The sequence below is a fragment of the Falco biarmicus genome, chromosome 4 (genome assembly GCF_023638135.1).
Source record: "Falco biarmicus isolate bFalBia1 chromosome 4, bFalBia1.pri, whole genome shotgun sequence".
Lineage (NCBI taxonomy): Eukaryota > Metazoa > Chordata > Aves > Falconiformes > Falconidae > Falco > Falco biarmicus.
The window spans coordinates 111,376,226-111,388,322 of NC_079291.1; the positions used below are offsets into that span (position 1 = coordinate 111,376,226).

Here is a 12,097-nt window from a genome sequence, read left to right on the forward strand (position 1 = left end):
GTTCGAGAACCACTGGTTTGCAAGATATTTTGAAGGCCCCAACCCCTAGAAAAAAGTCCAAAGACATACTGGTGTAGAGGCTTCCCCCCCCTGCTTTTCTTCTTGGATAAAAAGACTGCAGCTCATTGGAATTCAGCACTGTAGCTAAAATACTCTTCCTTCTCACTATTTCCTCTGATTTCTCTTGTGCATCATAGATGTGAAAGAAGATGCACATGAAGTCTATTTGTAATAAAATTTAATAGAACATAAAGACTAAAAAAAGCCTGCCCTACTAACAGATTTTTAAGCAATCAAGCTTTTTTTTAAGCTTTGTGCTTTCACGACAACTTCTGAAATGCAGTATGGAAGTTTAGAAGTTATTTATACATTTATACTATAAACAAAAATAAAGTTTATTTGCAAACAAACTCCTTTTTCATTTCACTTCTTAAAATACTATGGATTTTTACATGACTGACTAAAAAAGCAGAAAGTGCAGCCCGTTTCAGGATGTTAAGCTCAAAAAACCAAGAAGAGTTACTTTTCTTTTGAATGACAGAGTCTTTATCCAAATATTTGTAAGTAGGGCAGGCTGCATTTCTCTAATGGACATACACTAAAGGAGTAATGCAGTGGCATATGGGAGCAGATGAGTGTAAGAAATTGTACAGCCTAACATCTCGGTTATTTGACATTTTATTTCCTAAACACCACCCTACAAAAATCTTGACTGATCCCCTATTCTCCCTCACATGGAACTCCTTCTCTCCATCAACCCTTCTACTTACTGTCAAACTGATTTTTATGTCCTTTAACTGAAGGAGATCACAAATTTTGCAATCCATCTCTGACAACATGTAGCTGACTACAGTCTTATTTTAATTTAGAAAACGTTTTTTTCTTTTCACTGATCAATAGAAATGTTGATTTTTCTTGGCCTCTTAGCCCTTTGTGATCAGTTTGAGTAATTCAAATTTCTCAAGACTACAGCTAAGGATCATCACCCATTTACCTTCATATCTGTACACAGTACTCACTGATACCTGCTTTCATTACAATTTTCTTTTAAATTAATTTTACCTAGTGAGTTATTAATATCATCAACAGGGAAGGTTACGGTTTTGTTTATTTAGGTAACTGACACACACAATCCATTTAAGCATCATGTTCATGATGTTCTTACCTCAAGTACGTATTTCTCTAAAGATCTGACATTTTCCAGAGCCTCTGGATCCTGATGGATAACAACTACTTCTTTCAAAGGATACTGGGGAGAAGAAGAAAGGGAAAAAAAAAAAAAAAAGACAGAAACTTTTGTTCTTCCAACTGAAAATAAAGAACTTCAACAATAAATTACTTCAAATGATAAATAATAATTTCTGAACTCTGTATGTTATTCCAAAACAATTATTAAGTCTTCCAAGGCTTATCCCAGAGTTACAAAGCTATTGCACATTCCCAAGGTATTGTTAAGAGACGTTAAGAGTTCTAACCTTGACCGGAATGGTTTTTCTGTCTCTGATTACTCGTCCAAGCTCAATAACAGACTGCAAACAAGAAACGGCATTTTCAATTTTTTTGTCGATGAGATCCTCCCTAGATTAAAAAGGAAATATTACATTGCTTCGTTTTCAGTGTACCTGAGTCGAATGAAAGCATTTTACCCTCTTTCAGAAATTTCCTGCAAAGACTTAGTTATGCCCTGTTTGGGGCAGTTTGAAAAATTAACGAACAGTTTCATTCTTCTCTCTTCATAGAGAAGATGATGAGAAAATAACTTGCTTAAAAAAAAAAAACACCACCAGAGCTATTTTTAAATCTTCTTTTGTTAGCACCTCTCAAAAGATGGAGATGATAAGAGTCATACTACATATTCTATTAATATCCAATAAAAAGATTTACATTAATAGTATCATAAGATGATGCAAAAGGGTATTATAAATAGGATACTTATAATGACAATGAAATACCTATAATGCAACCAACCCACTGGATCTCAATTTATAATCTTTTTCAGAAATTCTAAACATTGTAGCTTGATGCTTTAGACAGTCTTGTCATCTTTCCTGGCTTCATCATTTTTCCCAACTTCATCATTTTAACACCTTCCATTTTGAGGCAAGGCAAGGCTTGGGGTTTGGGTATTTTTTGCCTTTTGGGGGGAGTTGGGCTGTTTGGGGTTGGTGGTGGGTTGTTTTTTTTTTTTTGAGTAAGCTGACATTCAGATCTTGTTTCAAATGTACTAGCAGCCAACAGTTCCAAGAATGTGGTTTTCTTGATTACTTGAGTTGCTGCATCAATTGAGCAGCTCCTTTAAAACCACGCAAGTGTCATATCAATACCAGAGCCACTGGTTCAAAGGACAGTTGTGAATAAAATTAATGAAGGTGATGAAGGTGCCTGCTGTAATATAAGTAGTGAAAGTCCTGGGATGAAAACCATGCATAAAAAATGGATCATCCACAAAAAGAGAACAGGTAGAGCAAAACCTACAACTGAAATATCCCCATCTTCTGCATCAGGGCTTTGATTAAGATGTTACTATCTATTTTGAAGCTTTTGTTCTTCCAAAAGCCAGTTTTTCAAGATGCTCTTCCACAAACCAGGGAAGTGGGTAAATTGCGAGACGGGAGATGTTGCTCCCAGAAAGATTCATGTAGTACAGCGTGGCAGTATGTCAGTATTACTTGCCATTACTTAACCATGTTGTGGAGCCACAAAATGAGAACAGCTTTCAAAGACTGCATGCACATCCACAAAATTCCATGCAACCAATCTGTTCAGACATTAAGCGACCAAGTAATACCTCAGTGGGGTTTGTAACACAGGTTTTGAGTCAAGTTCAACTGTGAAACTGGCCAAGTCCCTTAGCTTTAGCTGTGCATACCAACAATATTGTTAAAGTAGTATTTTCTGTAAGTGCATCAAAAAAAAGTCTCATTATTAACTCACAATATTATCCTTATGCAGTCATCGGGAAACTAAGAAAAATGCAGTGATGTGCTTAGCAACTCAGGGTGAAACTCTTAAGACTTCAACAATTTAGCTCTGAAAACATGCCTTTTTATCTGACAAAGGGAACAACTGAAACATAGGGGATCCAGTAAATTGCACGAACTACTAACAGACAAAAATCCAAAGAAAGTACAAGACAAAAAGGAAAGGTGTGCAAGCCGCTCAAATACAACCTATGTTCACATGACGCAGCAGCAAGTCAGTTAGCACTACCAGGAATAAAAAAGTGACGAAGCCACTTTTAAATACTCAGGCTAAGCCCATGCCTTAACCGAGTTCATGCAAATAGCTGCCTATCCTTCCATTACTCCATTCTACAGGAGCTCAAAACCACCTCTGATAGCTCACTGATGAGGTTTGCGTTCTTTGATTACATATTCTTTATAGCACTTTCCCAGGAAACAGAAAATCAGCACTATCATTATGTCAATCTCAAACTCCCTGTTGCAGTAACTGTCACTATTACAGCTATCAGAAAGAACATACAACTTCCTCAAAGGATAGAGTATCCAGAAAAGAAACACCATTACTAAAAGTTTAAAGTTTTAAATGAACATGTAAAGTATCAAGGGCAGCTCCCTTGTCCTTGAGGGGTTTGCAACTGAGCTGCAATGCGCAAGGGAAGCGTGCTGCTCCTGCGTTCTTTAACTGACAGCAGGCTGCCACGCAGGCACTAACTTAATCCACTAACGGAGCACCAAGGCACCAATGAGCAACCAATTACTGTAATACTAGTGTCTCCCTAGTCCAGATAAAAAAAACAACCAAACACCCAAAAAAGCAAACACACACCCACCCCAAAACAGCTGCAGCTGTCGAGTTGTACCTGTGCTGAGTTGATACTATAGATAACCTTGGGCATGCCTCCAGTACAACCATCATGGAGCCAAACCCTTTTGAGACACACTGGCACTTACAAAAAAACCTCACCCATCAGCATCCAAAGAAATGATCTGTCTGGAAAACTCTCTCTCACACGATGTATCTATCCTCTTACAAGGAAGTGGAAATCTCTGGACAATGGTCTGAGTTCTTGATCTGAAGCCAGAAGAACTCACTCTGCTGGCTCTCTCTGTGGTGCACACAAAACAATAATTCCAATCCATACGGGATCTGGCATCAGCAGTCACTAAGAAAGGCCTAGAGGCGGGGGGACGCGTATGTTCTTGCAAATGCAGGGCCCACAAGAAAGTTTTATAAGCCTTTTGGGCCCTTCATAGGTAGGCATTGTAGCTTCCAGTCAGCACACGTTTTTAAGAGTAAGAGGATATTCCCTGCCCAACATAAGAAGAAAGCACTGTGAGCTGGGAACATACATTCTTCCTAATTGTTTTCTTCCCATCTACAATCCTTTAACCTACCACAAGCCTACTGCCTAAACGTGGAGGGAAAAGAAAATTTCCAGCTAACATTGAGTGGGGTGTGAAATGTACCGCTAATGAAATGTTCTCCTACAGCAAAGAGACTAACATTAAATCAGAGCTTAATCAAAACCTCAACATTTTTTGCTTATAGAAAAGAATGTGTTAACTATCATCCTAAAATCCTTCCTGAGGCAAAAGACTATTCATATTATTAAAGCAGCTTGTTTTAAAACAGTTTTAAACATAAGTAAGCAAAGGAGCACTGTGCTGCGAAAAGCAAAAAAAACCCACCAAAAAAACACAACAAACAAAAAACCCACCAAAAAAACACAACAAACAAAAAACCCACCAAAAAAACACAACAAACAAAAAACCCACCAAAAAAACACAACAAACAAAAAACCCACCAAAAAAACACAACAAACAAAAAACCCACCAAAAAAACACAACAAACAAAAAACCCACCAAAAAAACACAACAAACAAAAAACCCACCAAAGCAAACCCCCATTTTGCCACATCACAGCCGTCTCACCTCACTTGGGGAAGCATGAGGTAGTGGATGCTCTCAGTATTCTTTTCCTGAACCGAGGCTGGATCAATAAGTGTTTTCAGATTCTGGTACATCAGCTCAGTGATAAATGGAGTATATGGTGCCTGTAATGTTGCATTCAATCATCATCTTTTCTTTATTGTTTGTGCATTAGGAATCACTAATACTTATGAATCACATAAGGACAGTTCAGCAAAACCAATGCTTACACAGTGTCTTGAATGCAGAACCGTGATGTTACTCAAAACACAGACTGAAATTAATGACAACTTTGCTACTACTAATTCACCTCCTTCCTAGTATTTACATGTTACTTCTGGGCATCAGATAAGAAAATCATAATGCCTCTTTATCACAGTCAAGTGATATTCACCTTCTTTATAGTACCATGGGGTAGATAAAAGGTGGGGTGGAAAATGAACTGTGCTACACAAATCAGTAACAACCTGGGGTTTCCCCCTGTGTATTCAGACTCTGTACCCATAGTTTCTATGGTCAACTTAATCTAAAAACATGCATCTTTGTGTCTAACCACATTAAAAATGTCAAATAGTTTTAGTAATATCAGTTATAGTAGGCTGTAATTCCCTTACCATAAGTCTGCACATGGAGAACAAGACACTAAACAAGGTTTCCAAGGCCATAATGCAGTCTTCAGTCCCATTCTCACCCTATTTGAAGAATTCACCAAGAAAAAAAAAACAAAAAAAACCACACATCTGCAATTTTAGGATCAGTAACTGCACTTCAATAAACTCCAAAAATTTCCCAGGTTAATGCAATAAACTGGTTTCCCAAACTGAATTCATTTTGCTCAACCCCATCCAGTGAGAGAAAGAGAATTACTGAACAATTTGTTTGGTTCTCCCCATAAAGCAAAGAGGAAGAAAAAAATGTTAACTTTTCATTCCCATTATCAGATACGAACCGATATAATTTAAAATGCAGCATAAAGATTGTGTGTAACACCACGAAGCAGTAAATTAGCATTGACCGCTGGGGTTTTGTTTACGGTACAAGACTGCAGAAGTCGATACCTACCTTCAGTCTCCTGCGATTCATTCTAACGTACCAATTGGTCAGAACATCAACGAACTTCACTAATCGAGGGACCACAGTGTACAGCCTGTAAGCTAGAAGGAAAGTGTTTACACTAGTTAATACCTGCCTACTGCATCAAGCTTCTCATTTCAAGAAACACAGTATCATTTGTAGCTCTGGTTTTAAACATAAAACTGGAGCAGAAGCACATACATTAGTAAGCTCAAAAAAGTGACTAGACATACTATTATGTTAAAACCATATTGTGAAATTGTACATCATCAATTCTCATGCTTCAAGACAAACATCTACCACCAAACTGCTTCCCTAATCCTACACAAACACGCATTATGGAAGCCTTATGCTTTTATCTGACTTGTAAAGAGGATAGTGGATAAGAGACTATTAATCGCAAAGGATTTCGCAAATCCTAGATTTGCACATGCTGTAAATACAGCCAAGTCACTAAAAGTTTAACAGAAATTATTGTAGAATCATACAATAAAATTTTATCAATGACTGCCAACATTTCCTTTTTTCTTAGCCACTTTTAAAATGAGACACCTACTTTCAATCAGTTCTCCTGAAAAAGGTAATAAAAATTTGCAATTAAAGGAACACAGGAGGCTAAAAGAATGTAAAGTAACAGCAAGCCTGATGAGGTAAGATAAATGTAGCTGTATTTCAAGTTCTGTGTAACTTAAAAGCATGGAGGACTGCCAATGCAAAAAAGGAGGTCACCACAAGCATCACTATGCAACCAGGAAAAATTTCAGTTGTTTGTCAGAGAACTGGTGGGGTGGGGATGGAACTTAAACAGGACTTTGTTTTCTAAGGAAAACCTTGTATACAACTTCCTTAAAAGCATAAAGCTTTTTGATCTCTATGCTAAAACAGTTTCATTAATCAAGCAGCTACTGAATAAAAAGGATCTTTAAAAGCTCCACTACGGCTTTCACTGCATTTTCTAAAACAGAAGTGTTTTTAAAGGCAGAGTACTGGTATTTAAAGCTAAAAAGGAAGAGCTCAGAAGATTCAGGCCATAGTGAGGAAGACCTTATTTACATGGGAATTTGTATTCCTAAAAAAATCCCCAGGTCACTTCTAGCTATGCATTATCTAGTTAGACTGGTTAAAAACAAAAACCTCCAAAAATCCACCCTTCAGGATAGTAGATGTTTAACAAGAGTTTCAAGTTAGCCTGGAAACAGGCATTTCTCTCCTCAACAGCTGTAATGCCAGTTCATTAACCAAATCGTGAAATGTTACTTTTTCATGACTCAAGAAAAAGGCACGCATGGGCATGAACACGTGTGCACACACACACACAGAGGCTTCTTTCCATTTCAGTCCTCAGAAGAAAAGTTGTTTTGTAAAATAATTGCTTCTGTTGGGCACTTAAACAGTAAGCCTTGTTAGGCTTTTTTTTTCCCTACTTAAAAACATTTTAATCCCCCTTAAAACACAAAGCATTGTTTGCCCTACTACCTTCCACAATACCTTCCCAATATCTTACTACTTGCCCAATTCGTCAAAGGGCCCAAATACCAGAATTTTTCATCATAAAATACGAGGTTTAGTGGGGAAACTATACCACTATTCCATAGGAAATAACTGATTTGCGTAAGTGTTGTTATCAAAGTAAACTAAGCTGGCCACACCAGCGGCTGCTGCAGCGGTTACACGCAGTGCTCCTGAAGGCACCACGTCTGCAGCTCCGGCTTGGGGCACACGTTAAACCACAGACAACACACAACAGCAACAACCCTCTTACACACACACACGCATGGTGTCATGTCATGGCAATACTTTTACCAATTTGCCATGAATAACTGAAACGAAGCTGCTTTCCGACAGGTAGCGTCTCCTTTCCTCCAAACGGTTATGTTCTAGGAAGCCAGCAGCTCTCCACCAAGCCGGGGCTAGCACAGGATTGCTAAACCTTCCCAACGTCTTTCCTGGGCTCTCCAAAGCATCCCAAAGTTGGAGTATGTATGGAGGTTATGTTCCCCGCCACCACCCTCAGTCTATTCAAGTGAGGTCAATACCGAAGTGGCAGGGACTCTGTTACCGCTGAAATACTGCTGGCTACTCAAGCTACCAGTAGAAACTGGGGCACAATTAACATCACTTTCACTCCACAGAAACATTTTTCTAGACGCCAGTGATCAGTGTCAAATGTAGCTCCACGACAGAACATGCTTGGGAAGAACCTAAGCTCATTGCACCGTGTTTCTGGTCAGCGGTGTCCCCTTGCCATTCTGCACCAAGCCCGGACGTCCTCACACAGGATCACGCGCACAGCAGCAGGACCAGCCGTTACGGCACCGACCGCACCATTTCTTTGGCAGATGGTGCCCAAACGCCACCTCAGCACCACCGCCTCAGCTACGTTTTACACACAGCAGAGACAGCGGGGGGCTTCATACACCTTGTGGGTAACAGAGCTGTACGGCACTAGCTGGCGATTGCAATCAGTTGTATTTGCTCACATCATGCCACCTCCACAACAGCTTCTGTATTTATTATTTTTTCATTATTATTATTTTGGGTTCTAAAATGAAGCTTGTATTGTGTATTTATCTCCTTTAACATCTGAGGTTATCAGTCACCATTATAATCTTCCCTTGCCTCTTCCTGATTTTCTTCCCAATTCAAGTCATATGAAGTAGAAAACTTTTTAAAAAATCCAAACAAGTTTTTTTAAAAAAAAACATTTGCCCATGAGTATCATGGTGCAGTACATATTTACTGCGTCTCATTATCATCTGACTGAATTCAGAGTTTATGCAGAAAAATAAATGGGAAAATCATATTTATTAATCCCTTCCAAGTGAAATGTGTCGCTCATTTGATGAGCACATCACACTACGTTCATCTAACACACGACAATAGGACTTAACACCAACACTACGGTCTTGAAAGTGTTTACATTGTCATTTTCCAGCAGGAATTTTCTTCTCCTGCTTGGAGGGAGCTTCTTGCTTTGTAAAGATGTCAGCTGACGCATCACTTATTAGCTTCATCTTCCTCTTAGAAATCCAGAGCAGTGAATTCAAGTTTCTGCCCCCACGCTCATCTTCCTACAAACACTATTTCTGTTTAAACCATGCACTAATCCAAGATCTCAGGTACACATTCACAAATGAATTTTCCACTGTCCCTCGATGTATTTTCCTCTGTACCGTGCAGCAGGTATACTTATATAGGCTCTGCATATTTCTGTTTGGCAACACACAAAACTGAACACACACCACCACCAAATTTCAAGGACAAAGCTTCTATGAAGAAGCCACATTTGTGTGAACAGACAGCTTTTGTCATACTCCCAGTTTTGGTAGCTTGAGGATTCTTTCTTCCTTTAATGAAATGTTCTTAGATGACCTCACCTGAATTTTGTTATTACCAAAATTACTGCTTTATCTACTGTAGCAAGATAAATTCATCTAACTGGCCTTGGCGAGAGTGAACATCACGCCAGTCTAAGAGAGGGGAATATAAGAGATGACTGAAGCAGGGGAGGACTGTCCTGTGTCCTCAAACTCAGATCTGGCATTTAGCTGTTTCTTCATTACCTATTACCCCACAAATACCTTCCTTCCCTAGGCCCAAGTGCATTTGCAGATGGCTTCTAAAAATTCCTCCAAGGGTAACTTCAGATCACAGGCACATGGGGAGTTCTTTGTTTATTCATAAACAAGAACTACAGTGGCAAAAGCCACCTTTTTTAAGGGTACTAGAAACCTAGATACTAAAAGGCACCAAAACCTCTTCAAATCCTGTTGTGACTTTACCTGCAAGTTTGCAAGCTTACTGGATCAGACCAACTACTTCCGAGGACACTGGCGGCACTTTCTCCTTACAACTGATAATGTCTTATTATAACATGGGATGGCATGGGATAATAAAAAAAGACAACATGCAGGAAGAAAAACAAGGAGAGGGTCTTCTTACAGCTACGCAATATCCTAATCTTATGCCATCCCTCTGCGCACACTCCCAACGTGATTAGAGAAACCCTCTACATGGAACTATGCAGGGGAAAACGTATCTCTCGTGCTCACATACCTCTCAAAATTATTTTATTTAGCTAACTTGAGTAGCGTCCATTTTACCCTTTTTCTAGAGCTTCCCCAAATTATATTTGCCTTCCTTTTCACTGCTGTCCTTTAGTTATTACTACAGTATTATTAATCACTCCAAGCAGTGCAGAAGATGTTATTACAGCAACAGGCTGTATCACTGAGCTCATAGCATTAGCCGTGACAAGAGCAGCCTTATCAGGTTTTGAAATCTCATGAACAAGCACAGCAAAGTCTGTATTAACACCCATGAAAGCAGCATTCCATGTATGATGGTAGCTGGTTAAAGATTTCCTTCCTTTTATCTGAACTGCAAGTCTCATGTGGAATCTGGGAATCTCTGGATGAAGTGGCTAGCTCTCTAATCTGAGGTTAAACCCCCGCCCCGCCACATGCATACCTGCCATTTCAGCTTTGAAGAACTGAATGAGCGACTGGGTGAAAGAAAGAATCCATTTATCCATGATGTTATTGCTCTCCTTAACTGTGTTCTCATTGTAGAGGAATTCTCTTCCCTCATCCTACCGTTAACATAAAAACACAAAACACATTTTCAAGTCATAAGGGGTATACATTCAAACCTCTGTATCGAAGCACCTGTCAGCCACCAATAATGCGCCACCGTCACTGGGTTATGCTGGTTTCCTAAGAAAGAACATTAAATTCCAGACACATGTAAGAGGAGTAGCTGAGGAAAACCTGGCTCCCACTGCTGCTATCTCACCACATCACACCTTCAGCTACAAAGGAGGCCAGCTCTTCACCCAGGCAAAAGGCAGCACTGCACGCGATGGCACGCAGCCGCTCTGCCCCTGCTGCAGCGTACGCCAGAACGTCCAGACACAGGGGAGGACTCTGGAATTTGCATAACTTTCATCTATGATGACGAACTCGATTTGGGGTAAGGGCAAATAAACAATGTAATTGCTTTTTAAGAGCATGTGACAATTTCAACAGATTGGAACAGAGAAGAACATGATAACCTGGGGAAAAAAAAAAAAAAAAAAAAAAAAAGAGGTGGACACCCTTGTTGGTGCCTACAGTCTGACTCTCTTCCATGTGAGCATTTTTAGGACTGACAGAAAACAGGGGCTTGGTTTTGGTTGGTTGGGGTTTTTTCCCAGATTTACAAACTATATTTAACATCTGGTTTTAAGAGTCTTTGGACCTTCCGTTCCCTTGGGATCTAGATGAAAAAAATCTGTTTGCGTTATTCAACCCAGAAATTATGCATCCACTTACACAGTACAAAAGGAGAAGATTTTCAGGCAAGAAATGCATCTGCTCATGCAGAAGTGCAGCAATCCCAGTGTGAGGTCAGCAATCATTTAACCAACTACAATTACTGTGGTAATTACAGTAAGCATAAAATTGTTAAGACTGCATCCAGGACACTGGGACTGTAGTTCCTCTCTTGCAGGAGGCAGAATACAATGAAGTTGTTTAAACCCGTGCATGAAATCTAATTTAAGCACCATCTCCTCTAATAGCACATTCTTTTGCCTAGTATGATGCATAGGAAAGGTTTCACTATCTCTACGAAGAAAAATTACATCTGCTGAATTACTAAAACTATCTGCTTAAGCACTGGGATTTTCCACTGGGATCTTCCATCTCCAGTTTGGCTGACCTTGCAAGATCTAATGGGATTACAGCAAAAAGCTGCAAAGCACACTTTAGATAATTCAAAGGTCAAACAGGAAAAACAAGTATATTTCTGGGGCAATGCGTTAAAGTCTGTCTGATGAATGCTGTCTAGGGATCCTAAGAAAGTATCTGCTAAATATTAGGATCTAGGAAGTTACTAGACTTTCTTCCCAAAAGGGGTTGTTGTAAAAACATAAACCCATTTAAGTCACCTATTTACTGCATTATTTACTGAAGTCAGCTTCCTTTATTGCTTCAAATGACAGCTCTTCACTGCAATTTAAGCTGCTACTGTAGTTTCATGTGTAGTACAAGGTTTGACCTTTTTTTGCTTAGCTCCCACTCTCCCATAAAACTTTGCACTAACAAGTGGCAAACTTCTAGCATTAATCTCAGCTGAAAGATTAAAACTGG

At 39.3% G+C, this 12,097-nt stretch overlaps 1 protein-coding gene across 2 annotated transcripts in view; it reads right to left on the reverse strand.

The window, feature by feature from the left end:
• The window catches only part of IARS1 (isoleucyl-tRNA synthetase 1), a 112,523-nt gene that overhangs the window by 26,631 nt on the left and 73,795 nt on the right, over positions 1-12,097 (reverse strand). For both annotated transcript variants that reach the window (XM_056338669.1, XM_056338670.1), the window contains exons 21-26: positions 10,437-10,557; positions 5,955-6,046; positions 5,507-5,584; positions 4,896-5,017; positions 1,476-1,578; positions 1,166-1,249 (exon numbers count right to left, since the gene is read on the reverse strand). In XM_056338669.1, the coding sequence (XP_056194644.1) occupies positions 1,166-1,249; positions 1,476-1,578; positions 4,896-5,017; positions 5,507-5,584; positions 5,955-6,046; positions 10,437-10,557 (600 nt within the window). The remainder of the gene's footprint in view (positions 1-1,165; positions 1,250-1,475; positions 1,579-4,895; positions 5,018-5,506; positions 5,585-5,954; positions 6,047-10,436; positions 10,558-12,097) is intronic.